Raw genomic sequence first — 21,252 nt, 5'->3', positions numbered from 1 at the left:
GACTTGGACTGGAGGCTTCAGACGTTACCCCCGGAGTTAAGTGGAGTTTTGGGGAGGGAAAGCCTCTGGGCAAGAGGACTTGCAGGGAGTGACTGTGTTTGTAGCAATAAATTCTTGTTATTTGCTATAGATAAGGAGTTCTGTGTTCATTCCATTGCACACTGCAGCTGTTGTTCCTGGAAAAGGAGGGTGTTAATTAGCCAAAAAGGGAGTTGGGATATTTGGCAGAACACACGGTAGTTGTTGCAGTCACCCCTGTCGCCTTTGTTCTTGTACAGCGTGATGATGTTTGCATCCCTCATGTCTTGAGGTACTCCACCTTCTCTCCAGCAGAGACAGAGGATTTCATGCTGCTCAGTGACGATGATCTCTTTGCAGCACTTTAGGACTTCAGCAGGGATGCTGTCTTTTCCAGGTGCCTTGCCGAAAGCAAGGGAGTCCAGGGCCACGTGAAGTTTTTCTAGGGTTGGTTCACTGTCAAGCTCCTCCAGCACAGGCAGGCACTCAATGTTGTGTGCACTCACTTCGACTTGATTTTGTGGTTAAAAAATTTTCCTGCTTGATGATATCACTTCTGCCCATGACATCACTTCCAGATTAATGACATCACTGTTGATGGGTTCCAACAGACTGCCATTCTAAAAAGTGGGTCCTGGTGCTGAAAGGTTTGAGAACCAGCCACTGCTCCATATTCATTTGAACTGCAAGAACAAGGAGGGATGAGAACAGTGGTGCACTGGGGAAAGACATTGAAAACTACAACTCCTATCATGCACCATCGTTCAGCCGTCCACAAATGTTTGCTCCACTTGGGCGAAAAAACAGTACTCGTAGAGAAGCGTGTTCCTTGTGGGAACTACAACTCCCATGAGCCATTTAGAGGCCCAGGTTGCCACAGCCCCGGTAGGAGCAATATGCGCCTGCGCAGCTGCACAAGCCCGTTCCCTGCCTTCTCAGCTGCCATATTGCTTCGCTCTTTCTCTCGCGTGTCAGCGAAGAGTGGGGGCGGAGGGAGAAAGCGCTCTTAAAGGGGCCACGGCGCCTAGGTGGGCCCCCCATAAAGCGATACCACCTCCGCAAGTGTTAGAACGGCGCTGCCCGCAACGGCCAGGATGGAATCCGTGGCGCTGAGAAGCCTCGCCCTGCAGACGGAGGCCTGAACGAAACGGTTGGTGGGGGGAGGGGCGCGCGGGTAACGGCTGTTCCTGCCACTGCGCCCCGGCCTCTGATTGGTCCAGAGCCCAAGAGGGCAGGTAGCCGTTGGCTTGGGGCGCAGGGAGGGGCGGAAGTGCGGGCGCGAGGGGAGGGGCGTGGCTTGGCGGTTTGGGGGCGTGGCTTGGGCGTGGCTGTGGTTTTGAAGAGCGTGAGAATTCCATGAACTTTGGAGACTGATGCAGGAAGGAGACTGCACTGTACATGCATAGACATGTACATACTTTATACATACAGTGTGTACATACATAAATATAAATGCAGTGTGTACATAATGTACATATATACAGAATGTACATACTGTATGTACCAATACATACATAAATATACATTGTGTGCATAAACACAGAATGTGCATGCATACATACATGTACGTACATAAATATACATGCATGCATAAATATACATACATGTATGTACATAAATATACAAGTACATGCATGCAGAATATGCATACTGTGCATATATGAAAATACATACATGCACTGTGCATGCATACAAAAACTAGCAAGTCCTTCCCCGCAAGCCTGCAGTCTGACTGAACTCCTGCAACAGTGATTGGTGGCATCTCTATATGAAATAAGCAACTTCACTCCACGCACTCCGCAGTTCTCAAACTTTTTAGCGCTGGGACCCACTTTTTAGGATGCCAGGACCCACAGGAAGTGATGTCATTAACTTGGAAGTGATGCCATGGCCGAGCATTGCGTCATCAATTTAGACTTCAGAGCTACACAGCAGTCAGCCGAAGGTTCCATTACACAGCACGCTTGTTCTGTTGTTTTGCATGGCTCAGAAGTCAAACATTCCAGCTCAGAAGTCAAAGCAGAATGCAGACTTGGATCCTTCTCCAACCATGCAGTCCACCCCCTTTTCAGCATCCCATCTTCTCCCCTATTCAGGGCAAAGCACCAGGCCCCTCTCCCACCAGGAACCCGCCCTCCTGGCAGCTCCAAACCCTGTATTTTCAGCTCTGTATTTTCAATGGTGGTTGAGCTAGGTGCTACATGACCCACTTGAAATTGGCTCGCAACCCACCTTGTGCGTCCCGACCCACCGTTTGAGAAACGCTGCAAACTTTTATCATTCATTCAGTGCACAGGACACAGAGTGCCTTTCCATAGCATTCGGCATACCCTGCTGGTTATGTGTTGTGCATTCTGTACTGCACGTTGAGGAAGGGCTTGTGTGCTACAAGGGCCTCTGGTGGGGCAGTTCAAAAGTGGGCACACTTTTGCACAAGCCTGCAAATTTCTTGTCAAAAAAGATTGAGTGACCCAGTGTCAGGGGATGGTGGTTCTGCTCCTAATTTGTCTCTCCAAATGACTGGTCATTGTAGGCATGATGGCAACCATTCACTCACTTCTGTAGAAACAAAAGTGAGCGCTTAGGAGTGACATTGGGTTAGATTCTGTGCTCTCGACACAGGTGGTCCCAGCTGCAGAGAATCAAGCCTGTTCCTGAACTGGGCAACCCTATCTGCACCAATGTATCTCAAGCTACTTGAACTTTGATAAATGATATCCTTTTAACCATTTGCCACAAACAATACACTTTTTGAACATACCCCCTCCTGAACTTGCCATTCTTTGTGGTCCTCCAATCCCACATGTTAATATGTCAGCAAATCAATGCAGAGATTCTTCTGTCTGATTGCATGTAGCCTGATGTGTGTGTTGAGGTATTGCTCCAACATGGGCATTAGGAAAGGAGTATCTCCCTCGAATGACAAAGAGAGAAGTGCTGTTAGTACAAAGAGGTGAAAAATATGTGACCAATTCAGTCACGTGTACTCAGGCTTCTTTTTCACATTCCCTAATCCAGTGGTCTTCAAACTTTTTCATGCTGTGACTTCAATAATAAATAAATAACGTATGAGACTGGGGACCCACCATTGATCCTGCCTCCCTCCAGGGACCTGATCCGCCCACCCCCTCCCCCGTTGCCATCCCCTGCCCACCCCGATTCAACCCAGTTAAGTCTTGGGTGGTTGGAGGAGGAAGACCAGTGTGGTGTAGTTGTTAACAAGATGACGAGTCAGGAGAGTCCGGCTCAAATCACTGCACAACCATGAAGTCTTGGCACTGCCGGTTAGAGCACTGCTGGGCCCAGTTGTGTTGGTTGCTAGAGAAGGGAGGGACAAAGCAGTATCTGCACAGCTATTTCCTCTACCATCCTTTTTCCATTGACCAATTCAGCCTAGGGGGACTGGTGCCTAGACCTCCAGGGGGGTGAGCTGGGGGTGGGGTAACCCCAAATCTGGATATTGCCCCAGGGTGTAGCATATCTTGGTGTTGACCCTGAGGAACAGAAACCACATGGCTTTCCAAGCAGTGCTAGGAATGCTCAGGAAGAGATTCCAGTCTTCACCTTTCCCTGGTCAATGGCCTAGTGAGACTCTCTGAGACAAGGAATTGGGGCCATCAACTGAAATTCGCTCAGTTCTTGATGAAGTGAGGCAACTCCTCCCTTGTTAGTAGTTGTTGGACACCAGGCATCATTGCATTTTGAGTCTCTCGTGGGCAAAGTGTTAAGCAGCTGGAATTACTTCAGCTGTTGATGGAAGCAAGTTGTCCCCTGTGGACCATCGCTAGTATGAAACACACTTGTGGTCCAGTCATTCCTGATGGATCTTAACCATTCTTTCTCCATTCCACTCTTTCTCAGTGCAACGGCTTGGAGATGATGGAACATGGGCGCCAGGGCCGCCAGCACGCCTCTGAAATCATCCGTAAACAAAAACGCAAAGAGCTGGATGCCCGGCGCAGTAAATGCCGCATCCGTATTGGCAGCCACCTGGAGCAATGGTGTCAGCTTAAGGAGCAACTAGGTTTTTCCTTGCACTCCCAGCTTGCCAAATACCTGTTGGACAAGTGAGGACAAGTTTGTGTGTATGATTGCTACTTACGCAGTAATATTCTCTCTCCCCCCATCTAGATCTTTGCTAGCTTTGTCACAGTATTAACTAGGAGACAAATATTAGATTTTCATGTATGTGCATAACTGCAGATTTGTCAATGAGTATGGCCCTTTCTCTGGCACTAGGAGATGTGGCAGTTTTACTGAGGAGAAGGCAGGCAGGATTGTGAAAGAGTGATACGGGTGGCCTTTGGCATTCAGCTATCAGCTTCAGCCCCACTCCAGTCTGAATTTTGGCACTAATAATATGGACCTACCTTACAAGGTTATTGCAGGGATTGCTGAGGCCTGGTTTAAGGGTGATAGTCATGCAAAATGTTTACCTGGGTGTGGTTCTAGATCATGTTTAAGCCAGGTTGCTGGTGCCTACGTGTGCCTTGTTACCACTCAGGAGTTTACAGTGTGTGCAGGCTCACAAGAGAAAATTGTTTTACATATGTGGCATCATATTTAAACAAAATGCAAGGCATTCTAAAACTGCTGCAGTTGTTGTTGTTGTCAAAAGCAATTAAATACATTATTATTAATAAAATGCAGGTAGATTCATGTACTGTCTGTTCACCCCTTCTCTTTCTCATGCAGATACAGCTCTCAAGGCTGCATGTTGAAAACAGGTAAGGATCCTTGTAAGGTTTTTGTGGATCAAAAGAGCACTTTCATTAATATTTATTTAATCTTATACCAACCTTACAGGTAAGTACAACAGGTTTTTAAATCAAATCATTTGCCTGCTTTGTCCACCCAAATGAATTTTTATCTGATGGCAGGAATTATGCTACTTGGTTGAAATGTGTAGAGAAGGGGCTTGTGGCAAGGCGGTTCAGAGCCCGGCCTATCCCAAAAGTTCAGGACAAGCAACATTAACAATTAACATTAAAAAAGGAAAAAGAAATTAATCTCAGCCTATCAAAGGGTCAGAGTGTAATATTTCATCTGTATGAGAGAGATGGCTATATATTTAATTAGAAAAAAAATAGTGTCGATTTAAAAAAAAGTGTCTGCCTAGGGGATTTTTTTTTTTCAAGAGCAAGATTTAACTTTGGCATTTTTTGATGCCTCATAGAAACTAGGACAAAAATTATCTGTAACACCTTCATGAAAAAGTGCCATCAAGTTTCCAGCAAGGCTCAAAGTCTTCACCTGCATACTGAAGTGTGGCCATTACAGAGTAGGAGAACTTCTTCTGGGTGCATAAATCAATCCCTTGTTTTGGCACTAACGATATTAGTACAAATATTGTACAAACATTTGGGTTTAGGTTTATTACAATGTTAGTATTAACTTAATCACCTGCAAACACAATCTGTGCATCATCTGATGACCATCTGGTTCATTTGAAAAATGGTCTTCAGTCCTAAATAAGGTACAGCACAATCCTAGGAATGTCTACTCAGAAGAAAGCCACATTGTGTTCAATGGTGCTTACTCCCAGGAAAGTGTGTATAGCAGTGGTTCTCACACATTTAGCATCAGGACCACTTTTTAGAAAAAGAATCTTGTTGGGACCCACCAGAAGTGATGTCATGACTGGAAGTGACATCATCGAGCAGGGAAATTTTTCACAATCCTAGGCTGCAATCCTACCCACACTTACCCAGGAGTAAGTCCTATTTACTATCATTGTTAAAAGCATATACATAGTAGTCTGTTAAAAGTACAGGTATGTAACATTTCCCCAAATGCAGTCACATGCTATTGTAGCATCAAGTCTAATATAGTAAAAATAAAATATTGAAATGAATGGGGACCCACCTGAAATTGGCTTGCAACCCACCTAGTGGGTCCCGACCCACAGTTTGAGAAAGACTGGTGTATAGGATTGTGGCCTTACTCTGCTTGAGCTACAATGTTAGTATTTTTTGTTTTGTTTCAGTCAAACTTTGCTGGGGGGATGGGTAGAGCTAAGCAGTATGCATATACTGTTGCAGTATGACGTCAAAAGATGCCGATAGCTTGGTTTGACTTTACATATGGATAGCTAGGAAAAGAACATCTCAATCTGTATTGATAATGGTGATAATGAATAATCTAACAACCACAAGTTTAAAAAAATTGTTCAGAGATTGAGTTCCATACCCTCATCGTTTGGTTCCTTTACCCTTAAGGCAGTGATTTTCAATCTTTTTATACTCATGGGACACTGACAAGGTACTAAAATTGTCAGGGCACATCATCAGTTTTTTGATAATTGACAGGGCACACCATGCTGTTTGTGGGGGGCTCACATCCCCCAATGGCCCTACTAATAAATGACCTCCCCCAAACTCCCATGGCACACGTACGGACCATTCCCAGCACACCAGTGTGCCATGGCACAGTGGTTGAAAATGGCTGCCTTAAGGGGTATGGATACTCCCTGTTAAGTTCCTTAGGACTGGATTGAGTTATGTTGTGAGGCAGAATACTTAATGGGGTGTGTGTGAGAGAGGTTTGTGTGGAAGGGGATGCTTGGCTTCCCCTTCAAGCTCAGGCTAACTGATTTTATTCTCTCTCTCTCTCTCTCTCAGGACAGGATAGTTCCAATGTTGTCCCAAACCCCTTCCCTCTGGATGCTCTGCAGAACCTTGTTGTCCTTTCTCACAATCACAGCCAGGAATGTGGCTTCATCCCTGACGTGAAGTCCTCATTGCTGGAGCAGAAGGGAGGCCCAGGCAGCATGGTATGGGAGTGCCTGGCTGGTCACACCTTCTCTTGGAACTCCTCTGCCCCCCAGACCTGCACCCTACCCCCTCGCAAAGCAGCCTCCAGGCGCAGGGAGGAGAAAGCTGTGAGTTCCAAGCCCAGCCCCCCACCCTCCCCCGTCATCCGATGCCGGCGCTCCCTCCGCAGGGCAGCGGCAGCCCATGCCTTTTCCTTAGCGCTTGCTTCCGACTCACCATGTCCAGTGGACGAGGCAGAGCCATCTTCCAAAGAGGATGGGGAGGGCAGTGCGGACAGAGAGAGAGCAGCATGCATGTCTCCTGGCAGCGGAACAGGCCTGTGCGAGGAGGCAGAATTGCTAAGTGGCAACGACACTGAGACAGGTGAGGGAGCTAGCAGGCCGAGGCTCCCCTTTGGTTGAGGGCACTGCGAGGGTGTGTTGAGCTCTGTGTGGGGGTGAGAGGCTGAATGGTAGGATATGCCTTAAGAATCATGGCAGCCTGAAAGGTCTGTCCCAGAAAGCTTAGTGTCAGGTTCAGCTTCTTAATAAACAAGCATTGCAGGAATCGTCGCAACCACAATCTTGCTGCAGACTGTCATCTTTGGCCTGTAATTTGTAACTTTCCAAAATGGCTGTTGGGACAATGTGGACAGATGAAACTGCCTTGTACTCAGTCAGGCTATCTTTGGTCCATGTAGCCCAGCATTGCCCACTCTGACTGGCCGCTCACCTGCCAGCTGATTCAGTAACTGGCCCTAGGGCCTTCTGCATTCAAAGGATGTGCTGTATCACTTAGCTGTGGCTCCACCACTCATGTCTGACGGCACTGTGTCTTCCCTTGCAGCAGCTTCCTCCGAAGAAATTCCAGGTAGTGCAGAAGTCACAGGGCCAGAAAGGTAAGTTTCTTTTTCCTCTGAGGCTGTGTACGGGTGTGCATTTCTGGAGCAGGGAGACCACTGTACATCCCTTTGCAGTCAGGCATACTGTACAATGTTCCTCTGAGAGTCAGACTCAGGACTCCTGAAGCTGGCTGCTTAGACTGCTGTTGTGACATTCACAAACCCATCCTCCCTCCCCAGCTTGGAGGATAGTTTCAAGTGTAAAAAAATAATTACTGATTTCCATATAGGTGCATTGTTATGATAGCAAAGACCATGTGAGATAATTTACCATTTAAAAAACAATTAGGGTTTGAAGGAAAAGCCTTCCTTCAACATTTGCATTCCCTCTTACAGAAGCACATGAGAAAAAGAGCCTGAGAAAGTAAAGCAGGGCATCCTTAAATCTGTCTATTACCTCACACCACACACACCTAAATCCTCACACCTGTCTATTAAAGACTGCCAACCAGATTGATCAGTTGCTTAGTCTTAACAGTTGGCAACCCTAATAAAAAAAGAGCCTCTGTGTTCTGCAGTATCTTCCGCTGATCACTAGAAGCAGAGACAAGCAACAAGGAAGTGGACATAATTTCCTTGCTTTGTTTGTGGACTTCCCTGAGGCATTGGCTGGCTACTGTTGAGGACAGAATACTGAGCTTGACAAAAATATAAGAACATAAGCCCTGCTGGATCAGGCCAAATACCCATGCAGTCCAGCTTTCTGTATCTCACAGCAGCCCACCAGCTGCTTCAGGGATCACACAAGACCACAAGATACTTGCATCTTGCTGCCACCTCCCTACATCTAGCATTCTATTTATGCTCACACACACACACACACATCCTCAGCAAAGATACCAGATTGCAATTGGGTTGAATTTGAGCTAGTTTATTAAACACAGTGACCAATTTCTAATGCCTGAAACCTACTGAATATACCTTCCCTCCCTCGCCAGTCTGGAGTAGGTGAAAAAACTGCCATCCATGGCCAAATCAGATGAGAGAAAAAATTATTTGATTTGATTTAGCAGGAGAGTGTTTCGATCATATTATATCCAAACCTGCCTTCTGTTGATTCAGATTGTTGACCCATCTTGCCCCGTATTGTCTGTACCCGCTGGCGGCAGCACAGCAACCCACGCACCCCCAGATTTTAGGCAGTGGCCTTTCTTAGCCCTACCTGAAGATGCCAGGGATTGAACCCAGGACTGGGGCATGCAAAGCACTGAGCTTCCCTCCCTCAGTAAAGAGTCACTGAGCTTCCTAGTAGTAAAGAGTCACGAACAAAGATTACAGGATCTTTGTAGAAGGGGCTGAAAGAGATGAATTGGGGCCCATTTTAGGTCACCTTATCTTTGTGCTTTGCACCCCTCCTCTCTTTTTAAAATGTTCTTCAGCACTTTGCCCCCACCAGAGGGGGAGCCTGAATCAGCACCTGACCAGCCAGATGAAGGCGAAGGAGAGGATTTGGCAGAGGAAGACAACCTGGCATATACAGATGACCTGAGAGATGAGAATTATCACCCTTCCCTAGACAGGTGAGTTGTCGTTAGGGAGCAACTTGAAAGGGACTGGAAAAATATATGGAGGATGGCTCTGTCAACAGCTATTAGTCACGAGAGCTAATGGTCAGACTAGCTGAATATTAGTTACTGAGGAGCGGCAGCATGATAGTACCATTGCCTTCAGGGTGCTGAGCTAGGCGAGCCTTTGGTCTGATCCAGCAAGGTTATCGAGATTGATTGTATTGGGCCAAAGGTTCTTCTGGTCCAGCAACCTGCTTCCCACAGTGGCCAGGCAGATGCAGCTGGGAACCCACATCCCTCTTGCCAATGCTCCCCTAAAACCATGTAATCTTTATGGCTAGGCAGGAGTGTGAACCTGTCTGACATTAGTCCAAATCTAGCCCATTAGCTGGCTCTTTGTTGGAACCAGGGGCAGAAACAAATGGTATAGGACAGTGGTTTTTGGGCTCGCACCTCCCCTGATCCTTGTAGCCATTGGCCACGTGTTATAATTATACACTAGATAATAATAATAATGATAATAATGATAATAATGATAATAATAATATACATTAGATATAATAAGCCAGTGTTATAATTATACACTAGAATCAAGGCTGCCAGCACTGAGGCTGCAATCCTAACCACACTTGCCTGAGAGTAAGCCCCATTGAACAAAATAGGAATTACTTCTGAGTAGACCTGGTTAGGATTGTGCCCTGAGTTTGTTAGCAGCACACATGGAGGGTTCTGGAAAGGGAGGGGGGAAGTGATGAATCTGCTGGGGGAGGGGAAGACTTTGTTTTGTGTGCATCTGCTAATTGCAAACTGAGACCTAGAGACTGTTTGGCTGGAATCCTAACCCCACTTTCCTGGGAGTAAGTCCCATTGAACAGAGTCCTGGTGAGGCAGACTTGACTATCCCATGATCAGGCCTGCAAGGTCTCCTACACTTCCTCAAGTGTGCCAGAAACCCTATAGGCATATTTCACTTGGGTCACATGTGCAGCAATCTGGACACACTATATAAACCTATCATTTATGTAGTAGAGGAAACGTCACTTGACTGCCTATGCTGTCTTTTAGGCCTCAGACAAAGACCTTTCTATTTCCTCAGTTGCAAACTTAGAAATGATTGTTTTGGTGCTGTTTCAATTGCTTGTTTTAGTGCTATATGCTTTTATTTGGCTGCTGTTGCTTTGGTTCTGTAAGTGGTGTTTGATTTATTTTTGTTAAGAACATAAGAACATAAGAACAGCCCCACTGGATCAGGCCATAGGCCCATCTAGTCCAGCTTCCTGTATCTCACAGCGGCCCACCAAATGCCCCAGGGAGCACACCAGATAACAAGAGACCTCGTCCTGGTGCTCTCCCCTACATCTGGCATTCTGACTTAACCCATTCCTAAAATCAGGAGGTTGCGCATACACATCATGGCTTGTACCCCATAATGGATTTTTCCTCCAGAAACTCGTCCAATCCCCTTTTAAAGGCGTCTAGGCTAGACGCCAGCACCACATCCTGTGGCAAGGAGTTCCACAGACCGACCACGCGCTGAGTAAAGAAATATTTTCTTTTGTCTGTCCTAACCCGCCCAACACTCAATTTTAGTGGATGTCCCCTGGTTCTGGTATTATGTGAGAGTGTAAAGAGCATCTCCCTATCTACTCTGTCCATCCCCTGCATAATTTTGTATGTCTCAATCATGTCCCCCCTCAAGCGTCTCTTTTCTAGGCTGAAGAGGCCCAAATGCCGTAGCCTTTCCTCATAAGGAAGGTGCCCCAGCCCCGTAATCAGCTTAGTCGCTCTCTTTTGCACCTTTTCCATTTCCACTATGTCTTTTTTGAGATGCGGCGACCAGAACTGGACAAAATACTCCAGGTGTGGCCTTACCATCGATTTGTACAACGGCATTATAATATTAGCCGTTTTGTTCTCAATACCCTTCCTAATGATCCCAAGCATAGAATTGGCCTTCTTCACTGCCGCCGCACATTGGGTCGACACTTTCATCGACCTGTCCACCACCACCCCAAGATCTCTCTCCTGATCTGTCACAGACAGCTCAGAACCCATCAGCCTATATCTAAAGTTTTGATTTTTTGCCCCAATGTGCATGACTTTACACTTACTGACATTGAAGCGCATCTGCCATTTTGCTGCCCATTCTGCCAGTCTGGAGAGATCCTTCTGGAGCTCCTCACAATCACTTCTGGTCTTCACCACTCGGAAAAGTTTGGTGTCGTCTGCAAACTTAGCCACTTCACTGCTCAACCCTGTCTCCAGGTCATTTATGAAGAGGTTGAAAAGCACCGGTCCCAGGACAGATCCTTGGGGCACACCGCATTTCACCTCTCTCCATTGTGAAAATTGCCCATTGACACCCACTCTCTGCTTCCTGGCCTCCAACCAGTTCTCAATCCACGAGAGGACCTGTCCTCTAATTCCCTGACTGTGGAGTTTTTTCAGTAGCCTTTGGTGAGGGACCGTGTCAAACGCCTTCTGAAAGTCCAGATATATAATGTCCACGGGTTCTCCCGCATCCACATGCCTGTTGACCTTTTCAAAGAATTCTATAAGGTTTGTGAGGCAAGACTTACCCTTACAGAAGCCATGCTGACTCTCCCTCAGCAAGGCCTGTTCATCTATGTGTTTTGAGATCCTATCTTTGATGAGGCATTCCACCATCTTACCCGGTATGGATGTTAGGCTGACCGGCCTATAGTTTCCCGGGTCCCCCCTCTTTCCCTTTTTAAAAATAGGCGTGACATTCGCTATCCTCCAATCTTCTGGTACTGTGGCTGTTTTGAGGGACAAGTTGCATACCTTAGTCAAGAGATCTGCAACTTCATTCTTCAATTCCTTAATAACCCTTGGGTGTATGCCATCAGGGCCCGGTGACTTATTGATCTTTAATTTATCAATGAGGTCTGAAACATCTTCTCTTTTAACCTCTATCTGACTTAACTCCTCGGTTAGGAGGGGCCGTTCGGGCAGCGGTACCTGCCCGAGGTCTTCTGCCGTGAAGACAGATGCAAAGAACTCATTTAATTTCTCTGCCATCTCTAAGTCTCCTTTTATCTCCCCTTTCCCTCCCTCACCATCCAGAGGGCCAACCGCTTCTCTGGCGGGTTTCCTGCTTCTAACATATTTGAAGAAGCTTTTATTATTCCCCTTAATGTTGCTGGCCATGCGTTCCTCATAGTCTCGCTTGGCCTCCCCTATCACCTTCTTACATTTCTTTTGCCACAGTTTATGTTCCTTTTTATTCTCTTCATCAGGGCAAGACTTCCATTTACGGAAGGAAGCTTCCTTGCCCTTCACAGCCTCTCTAACTTGGCTGGTTAGCCATGCGGGCACTCTCCTGGATTTAGTGGAACCCTTCTTTCTTTGCGGTATACACCTCTGCTGGGCCTCTATTACTGTTGTTTTAAGCAGCCTCCATGCACTCTGGAGAGACTGGACTCTTTTTACCCTCCCTTTCAACCTCCTTCTAACCAGCCTCCTCATTTGAGGGAAGTCCGCCCGTCGGAAGTCAAGGGTTTTTGTTAGAGATTTGCCTGGTATTCTTCCCCCAACGTGCACGTCAAAACGTATCGCAGCATGATCACTGTTCCCCAATGGCTCAGTAACGTTTACATCTCTAACCAGGTCCTGCGTACCGCACAAAATTAAATCCAGAGTCACCTGTCCTCTGGTGGGCTCCTTGACTAGCTGATCTAAGCCACAGTCATTTAGCACGTCAAGAAATCCGGTTTCCTTATCGTGACCAGAACACAAATTGACCCAGTCAATATGAGGATAATTGAAGTCCCCCATGATTACAACCCTGTCCTTCCTTGTCACCTCCCTGATCTGTTTCCTCATTTCAAGGTCCCCATCAGATTTCTAGTCTGGAGGACGATAGCACGCCCCCAGTATTACATCGCTGCACAAGCCTGGTAATTTAACCCACAGAGATTCTACGGTGGAGTCGGACCCACCTTCAATCTCTACTTTGCTGGATTCTATCCCTTCCTTAACATAAAGGGCCACCCCACCTCCAACACGCCCCTGCCTCTCCCTCCTGTAGAGTTTATAGCCCGGGATTGCGGTATCCCACTGATTCGCCGCATTCCACCAGGTTTCCGTTATGCCCACTATGTCAATATTTTCCCTTGTCACCAGACATTCCAGTTCTCCCACCTTTGCTCGTAGACTTCGGGCATTCGCATAAAAGCATTTATACACGGAATGCCCCAGGATGGGCTGCTTATTCGCTCCTTTGTCCCCGCATCCTCTCATTGTGCCAAACCGTCTATCACATCCCATCACCCTACCTTTCCCAATTTCTTCTCCTACCCTGCCTTTGTCTTGTTGTTCTCTAACCTCCCCATCCTCATCCCATAGGGATGAGGAGTCCCGAACCGGATGCCCCTCGGCTCCTGTTGGCCTTCCCCCAGGGATCAGTTTAAAAGCTGCTCTGCCACCTTTTTAATGTTATGCGCCAGCAGTCTGGTTCCATTCTGGTTCAAATGGAGCCCGTCCCTCTTGTACAGGCCCCGCTTGTCCCAAAACGTTCCCCAGTGCCTAACGAATCTAAACCCCTCCTCCCTACACCACCGTCTCATCCACGCATTGAGACCCCTGATCTCCGCCTGCCTAGCTGGCCCTGCGCGTGGAACAGGTAGCACTTCAGAGAACGCTACCTTTGAGGTCCTGGCTTTCAGCTTCCTGCCTAAAAGCCTAAATTTGGCCTCCAGGACCTCCCAGCTACACTTGCCCACGTCGTTGGTGCCGACATGCACCACAGCCGCTACCTCTCCCCCAGCACTGTCTACTAGCCTGTCTAGACGAGAAGTGATGTCCGCAACCTTCGCACCAGGCAGGCAAGTCACCATGCGGTCCTCACATCCATCGCAAACCCCCCTCTCTATGTTTCTAATAATCGAATCCCCCACTACAAGAAGCCCCCGACCCCCCTCCCGCCGAGGAGTATCCCGAGTGCGCTCGGATACGGGCCCATCCCCTGGAGAAGGGATCCCCCCTAGGGGATTGTTTCCCTCCTCTCCAGGATGACGTCCTCCAGTCCCGAGACTTCCCACCCGGGCAGCCGAGGAGCTGCACGCCTGAGGTTGGGACGAAGCCTGATCGTCCCCGGAAGCCTCCCCACGGTCCTCCTCTAGCTGCCTGCGCTTCTCCAGGTTGGCCACCAAGGCTTCAAGGGAGCGGACGCGTTCCCTGAGAGCCTGGAGCTCCTTGCACCGAGGACACACCCATGACTTATGCCCCAGAGGCATATAATCATACATGTGGCACTCCATGCAGAACACTGGATAGCCCCCACCCTGCTGCTGGCTGTCTGACTGCATAGCTTTTTTGTTGTTGTTGTTGTTGTTTTATTTATGGGTCCTTTTAAAAACCGTACACTGGATAGCAGCCCTCTTCTCAAGGGAAGAGGAAGGGCAGTGTCTGGGGCCCTGGCCTCCTCGCCCTGCCGCTGAACTCGCCCAGATGCTAAACTCTTGTGCCTTACCTGGCACTTGGTTCCCAGAGGCCACACGCGTCTGCAGAGAGCCTCACGCGATGGCCTGCCTAGCTTTATACTCCTGGCTGGCTCCTCCCCCCTCCTTCCTTCCTGATTGAAAGGGGGCTGGCCTTCCCAGGTGAGCTTACAAAAGCTCAGGAAGGCAAATGGCTGCTGATGGGCGTGACCTACTCTGCAGGCTCCTGAATGGACTGCTTGGATTAGCCTACTGGGGCTCTTAATTGGTTGGGAATTGGCCCTTCCTAGGTCCTTTCCCTCCTAGTTCTGTTCTCTTAGGCTGGACTGTTTTTGTAACCTCAAGCTAGTTTTTATTTGGGTTTGTTTAATTATTTATTGCTCACTAGATCCTGTGTCCCAATTTACTGACCTGTTTAGGTTATGTTCTAACTTAGATTAGGTTTAACCTGGGTTAAGTATAGGTTTAATTTAAACAAGTAGAAAACCTGCTTTTCACTTTATCCTCCTCCCTTCCTTCGATTAAGTGCTACCTTAGGTGCAGCTAACTTTCAATTTTGATTTAAATGCCTGACCCTTGGGCACTTACTCACGAGTAGGACTCTGCTCCTGCTCACGAGTAGCCCTATGTACCTCCCTTAGGTGCTAACTTTCAATTTTGATTTAAGGTTGCTTTAAAGGTAAGATTATGGTTAGAAGACAGGGAGTTAGAAAGACAAAGCGTTAGAATGAGTACACTTACCTCCTCCTCCTGCTCCTCCTCCTCTCCTTCTCCAAAACTCAGAGGTCTCCTTGCCTTCTCCTCGCCCAGATGCTAAACTCTTGTGCCTTACCTGGCACTTAGTTCCCAGAGGCACTTGGTTCCCAGAGGCCACACGTGTCTGCAGTGTGTTTTATTTGGCTGCTGTTGCTTTGGTTCTGTAAGTGGTGTTTGATTTATTTTTGTTGTTTACTGTATGGTGCTTTGCAAAACTTTTAAATAGAAAAGCAGCCCAAAAATTGTTCTAAACAGCATAGTATGTATAGTCCTAATTTCAGTGTTGCTTGGTTTACTGTTAGATAACTTTTTTTTCAGTACAGGCACGGTGCAAAATTAAACTTCATATCTTTTTCACATTACTCTAGAGACTCCAAACTGCAAAGACAGCAAAACCCAGCCAAGTGTTGCAGGAGGCCTGCAAAAGAGGACCAGCCACCCTCTGAGACATGCCCCAGTGGGCACAGCCTGTCTGAGGAGAAGAGTGGCGGAGCAAGGTGAGGCTGGCCTAAGTGAGAAAGGAGAAGTGGAGTGCGTTGAGGAGCCCTGAACTCTCTTGATCTCATTCAGAAAGTTGATGGGCAGCACTGAACACCTGAACTCTCCTAGTCACAAATGAGGAGCTGACATTCAGCAAGAAAGTCTCAGAATAGAGGGTCAAGCTGTGTGCGACAAAGACTATGTGTGGCACCCAGTGTTTTGTTCCCTGTGGCTGTTCCATGCAGCTGTAGAGAGCTCTGAATTGAATTGGAGCAGCACAGTGGAAGGAAGTGCTTAACCCCTCCCCCTCAAAGTACTACCAGTCTGTTTTCCCAGTCAAAAATGCACAAGCACACACAGCTATTATCTAGGCAGGAAGACATCAGGTTTTATCCTCGGGGAGAAAGGAGTTGGTGGTGGTGGGAATCTGGGTAAATAAAGCAACCATTATGAAATCTAGTGGGATTAGGCTAGCATTACATCCTAGATATCCTTTGTTACAGAGTTGATTTTGGCTCCAAGGGAACCAAGTCAGCTATCTTATATGTAAATCATACCCTTCCTCCAAGGAAATCAGGGTAGTGCAAGGGGTTCTCCCTCACAGCCTCCCTTTTATCCTCATGATAACTCGGTCAGGTTAATTAGGCAGAGAGACTCTGACCAGCCCAGATTAAGTGAGCTTCAGAGTTTTGTGAGAATTTGAACCCAGATCTTCTGCTCTAGCCTGGCATTCTAACCACTGCACCATACCATTTCTCTTAGGCCCCAGCATTAACGTGTTAAGTACTTACTCTCCCTGCTTTATCAACACAAGTTGGTTGCTTTGGGCAGCTTGAGAACTCTTCTGAGGGACTGCTTTTTTGCGGGGGTTATACTTGACAACTGTCTCTTTCCTGGAAAGCAACTGTTAACCTGCAGATGCCCAATGATCTTGGAAGCTAAGCAGGGTCAGGCCTGGTTAGTACTTGGATGGGAGACCACCTGGGAATACTGGCTGCTGTAGGCTTATACCATAGTCTTTCGAGACTGAAGGTTGCCAACCATTTGTCTCTTTCCCTGTACAGCTGCAAGAGGCGGGCAGAGCCTAGTGATGAAGATGTGGCCCAGATTGGTCCCAAAAGAATCAGGTGGGTGCACAACTCTTGGCATTTGAATCCTGAAAGGCACATCATTAGCCTACTAAGAGGCAGGCCATAGGTAGGTCTCTAAAGCATGGAATGAGGCCTCTAACTCAAGGCCTGATTGGTCTAAAATGGGCCATCAGTTCCCACCACAGTTCTATGCCAAAGTGCTGTAGTATAATTTTATTACTTCATCATGATAACTGGAGGTGGTGGTTTTATACTCTCTGTTCTCACTCCTGTCCTGCCTTTCTTCACAGGAAGGCAGCCAAGCGAGAGATCCTCCTCTGTGACTATGATGGCTGCGGAAAGATTTTCTCCAACCGTCAGTACTTGAATGTAAGTGATGTGTCAAACGGGAGAAAGCACAGCCCCATTTCCACATGTAGAGAGGGTATACTCAGTGGCCTGCTCTGAAAACCAGCCAGACTCCTGAAGCCTCCAGCACAATGTTGCTCAAACTACCAGGCAAACCACCCCATTCCCTGGCCTGCTGTCCTGTGAACTGCTGCATCCAGAGGCAGCTGCTGGAGTCCCAGGCTTGACAGCCGCATGTCCTTGTGGCACTGCATTTCTGTGAGAACTGTGGGATCAGACCAAAGGTCCATCGAGTCCAGCATCCTGTTCCTGGAAGGGCCATCAGGAAGTCCACAACAGGGCTTGAAGGCAATAGCCCTTTCCTGTTGCTTCCCCTCAGCCTCTGAATATGAACATCCCATAGTTAATATCATTGATTGACAGGATCAACTTGTATTAGGCTGACAGGACTATCAGGAGTAACAGATAAAACAGTGGTTCTCAATCTGGGGCTCGCGACCCCCTCAAGGAAACCAGAACGACTGTATTCCCCCTTAAGGGTTGTGGCGACAGCAGTGACAGCAGCAAGTGCCACTGCAACGAAAAAGGGAATTTTTCAGTACCTGGAGGTAGCACTAGCCATCTGAGGGGTGCTGCCTCTATGGTCCTTCCCACTGCTAAAAACAGCTCCCTACTGCAATCGCAACCCACTTCTGGTTTCACAGCACAAACTGGGAGTGGGTTGCAATCACAGCAGGGAACCATTTTGGGAAGGCCTACAGAAGGGGCTGTGGGCCCCCTGCACCCTCCGGGTGACCAGTACTAGCCCTAGGTACTTTAAAAAAAACAACAGCTAGGTAGTACTTAAAAAAAAAAACACCTTTTCCGCAGCGCAGTCACTGAGGTGCTGTCACTGCCGTCCCTGCCCCGCCCACAAATACTTACAGCGCCCCAACTTTCATTTAAAGCCCTGGTTCCCAACCTGTGGGCAATAGGTGGCTTGCGAGGCCCTGAGAAGTGGTCCTCAAAGTCTCAGGAAAAAAAGCGATCACTTTCTATCACTTCTAGCATCTCCCGAATGCTCCACCAGAGAGGACAGAGAGCAGACTGCCTGCAGCTACAGCCAGCTGAAGTGTCAGCTGCAGCTGTGGGAGGTCTGTTCTCTGCCCTCTCTGGTAGTCTGTGGGGGAACACTCGCCCGTGAGATGCTTCCTCATGGGCCACCAGAGAGGGTGGAGAATGGACCCCCCTCAGGCATTGCCAGGAGCAACTCACAAATTTTCTCTATAAATAATAAATCTAATAAATATCTAATAAATCTTCTCTAATTATTACAAATTTAATTGTGTTTTTTTGTGTGTTGGAGGTGGTGATGGTGCATGTGGTCCACAGTGATTCCAATTTTTGACTTAGGGGTCCTTGTGCTCCTAAAGGTTGGGAACCACTGAGATAAAAGATGAGAGAGGATGGGGACAGGGAGCCAAAGGTGCATAGATCTACTTAGAGAGGATGGGCAGCTTTTGTGTGGCCTGCTGGCCCATCTACTGAGGAATTGGGTGGTCTTATTATGATTATTTTCTTAGGAATATTTATGTACTGCTTTTCAATTCACAAAGCAGTTTAGATAGCAAAAGAAATGACTTGACGGTTCCCTGCCACCAGAAGGGCTCACATTATACAAAGGTGCAGAAGAGTCACCAGTAAAGGGCCACTGGAAAAGATGCCGTGCTGGAGTGAAGAGGGACAGTTGCTTTCTCCCTGCAAAAGATAAGAGAAGCACACTGTTGGCAACCTTCAGTCTCGAAAAACTGTGGTATCGCACTCTGAATGTTGGTTCTGGAACAGCGTCTAGTGTGGCTGAAAAGGCCAATTCGGGAGTGACAATCCCTTCCACAACGGGAAGTGCAGTCTGTCCCTGGTGTGTCTCCCGGGCTATGGGCCTTCCTTCTTTGCCTCTTTGCCTCAGACTGTTGGCCAAGTGTCTCTTCAAACTGGGAAAGGCCATGCTGCACAGCCTGCTTCCAAGCGGGCCGCTCAGAGGCCAGGGTTTCCCACCTGTTGAGGTCCACTCCTAAGGCCTTCAGATCCCTCTTGCAGATGTCCTTGTATCGCAGCTGTGGTCTACCTGTAGGGCGCTTTCCTTGCACAGGTTCTCTATAGAGGAGATCCTTTGGGATCCGGCCATCATCCATTCTCACAACATGACCGAGCCAACGCAGGCGTCTCTGTTTTACCACTTTAAAAACTGCCTGCTTTCCCAGTTAGTAGGAATCTTCGTTCAACAACCCCCAGTTTACTGGCAAACGTTCCCATGCCAGTACTAATGCATTCAGTGACTTCATTGAATTTAGGGATCCAAGCAGAAGGAAATGCAGAAGATACTGATAAAATCAAATGGAACCTCTGTGTTCAACGCAATATATCTCAGGGATAAAAAATAGTGTGGCTGCCTCCATCACGTCCTGCTTGTGATAGCTTGGTTGGATCAGGGTGTTGGGGTAAGGGGGTTTCTTTTGCATGTCATAGCAAAGCTTGCCAGACTGCCCGTGTCTTGCACCCCAGAAAAGCCTTCCCTTGCTATGGAAAGGTCATGCAAAGGGCCAGCATCTCTGTATGTTCCTCCTACGAGTCCTTGTTGTTGACTTCATAGCCTCCTTGGAAGAATTTCTCCTTCAAACAGGCTTGGGTTTTCCCTGTGATTTTGTGAACCGTGTTTATTGAAGCAACTAGGATCTTTGTTCTACTTCAACTATATTTTGTTTGTTTAGCACCACAAGAAATACCAGCATGTTCACCAGAAGACATTCACCTGCTCTGATCCCAGTTGTGGCAAGTCCTTCAACTTCAAGAAGCACCTCAAAGAGCATGAAAAACTGCACAGTGGTGAGCGTCCTCAGGCTATAGTCAAAGGGATCTACCTGCAAAATCATGGTCGCTCTAGCACTCCCAAGTGCCTTTATCTTGCCTTAATTAATTCTGTACCTTTTGTTTCTGCTCTTGGTCCCAAGAGAGAGCCCGCTAATGGGCTGGATTTGGACTGATGTCAGACAGGTTCAGTGCTCCTGCTCAGCCCTGAAGCTTACATGGTGACCGACTTTGGGTCTGTCACTACTTCGCAGTCTGACCTACCTCACAGGGTTTTTGTGAGCATTAAAGGGTGGGGCAGGGGGGATAACGTTCACTGCCCTGAGTTCCTTTGGAGGAAAGGCAGAATAAAAATGAATAACCAGCACTTCTATTTACTTTGCAAATTGGCATAGCGCCCTCATTTGGAAAGAGCTCATTTCTTGTTCAGTCATTTCACAGCTGCGACCGCCAAATATGCTCATCCCTTCAGAGGGCCACCTGTCTATGATTCCGAAGGTGTGAAGCTGCCTTTGTGCTTTGACTCATATCCAGATTGCAGCTACATTCCAAACTCCTGCACAGCTGCCCAGAGTGGGTTGACTGAGGATGCAGCAAGTGTGGGCTAAGTTGCTGGACAGAAAGGCTTTCTGAACAAGCACATCGGAGAGTGTACCGGAGAGAGATTGGAAGCCCTGATGTTACTCCAGCACGTAGATGCACAGAAGCATATCTGGGCAGGTCCGATTGATTAGATTTTAATTTAGTAGCATGGTGCCTAGACCCCAAAATGTTGCTCCCACTTGCCTGAAAATGGGCAGTGTGGCCCCTGAGACCAGGCAGCTTTGCCCACTGCACAAGTAGCCACTTCCTTCTCTCAGTGGAAGCATGGGATACAAGAGAAACCGGAAAAAAAATGTTCTCCGAATTTTTAATCTCCTTTTTCTGATTTCATATTTAACTTAACGAACTGTTAGATTGGGACAGGGGTGATATGGAGCAATGGACAGAAGCATTTATAAGATTTTTATATATGTATCTACTGTAATTTGTTTAAAAATGCATTTAGTCTGCAACAACTGTTACCCTGCACATGCCCAATCTCGGAAGCTA

At 47.5% G+C, this 21,252-nt stretch overlaps 1 protein-coding gene across 3 annotated transcripts in view; it reads left to right on the top strand.

Moving 5' to 3' along the window:
- The first annotated feature begins 998 nt into the window (after positions 1-998).
- ZNF692 (zinc finger protein 692) overlaps positions 999-21,252 on the top strand; it is a 22,879-nt gene continuing 2,625 nt past the window's right edge. Inside the window, exons 1-11 of one of the 3 annotated variants that reach the window (XM_066617956.1) lie at positions 999-1,168; positions 3,880-4,085; positions 4,714-4,745; positions 6,639-7,154; positions 7,617-7,668; positions 9,051-9,191; positions 15,766-15,894; positions 16,942-17,004; positions 17,259-17,337; positions 20,064-20,178; positions 20,695-20,966. In XM_066617956.1, the coding sequence (XP_066474053.1) occupies positions 3,895-4,085; positions 4,714-4,745; positions 6,639-7,154; positions 7,617-7,668; positions 9,051-9,191; positions 15,766-15,894; positions 16,942-17,004; positions 17,259-17,337; positions 20,064-20,178; positions 20,695-20,768 (1,392 nt within the window). In that variant the 5' untranslated portion in view covers positions 999-1,168; positions 3,880-3,894 and the 3' untranslated portion in view covers positions 20,769-20,966. Of the gene's footprint in view, positions 1,169-3,879; positions 4,104-4,713; positions 4,746-6,638; positions 7,155-7,616; positions 7,669-9,050; positions 9,192-15,765; positions 15,895-16,941; positions 17,005-17,258; positions 17,338-20,063; positions 20,179-20,694; positions 20,967-21,252 lie in introns of those variants that run through there. The other 2 variants (XM_066617954.1, XM_066617955.1) reach the window with 2 other exon arrangements.

The sequence above is a fragment of the Tiliqua scincoides genome, chromosome 2, assembly GCF_035046505.1.
Source record: "Tiliqua scincoides isolate rTilSci1 chromosome 2, rTilSci1.hap2, whole genome shotgun sequence".
NCBI lineage: Eukaryota > Metazoa > Chordata > Lepidosauria > Squamata > Scincidae > Tiliqua > Tiliqua scincoides.
Note: the sequence above shows the minus strand (reverse complement) of the source record. Positions and strands in the feature narration are given on the sequence as shown.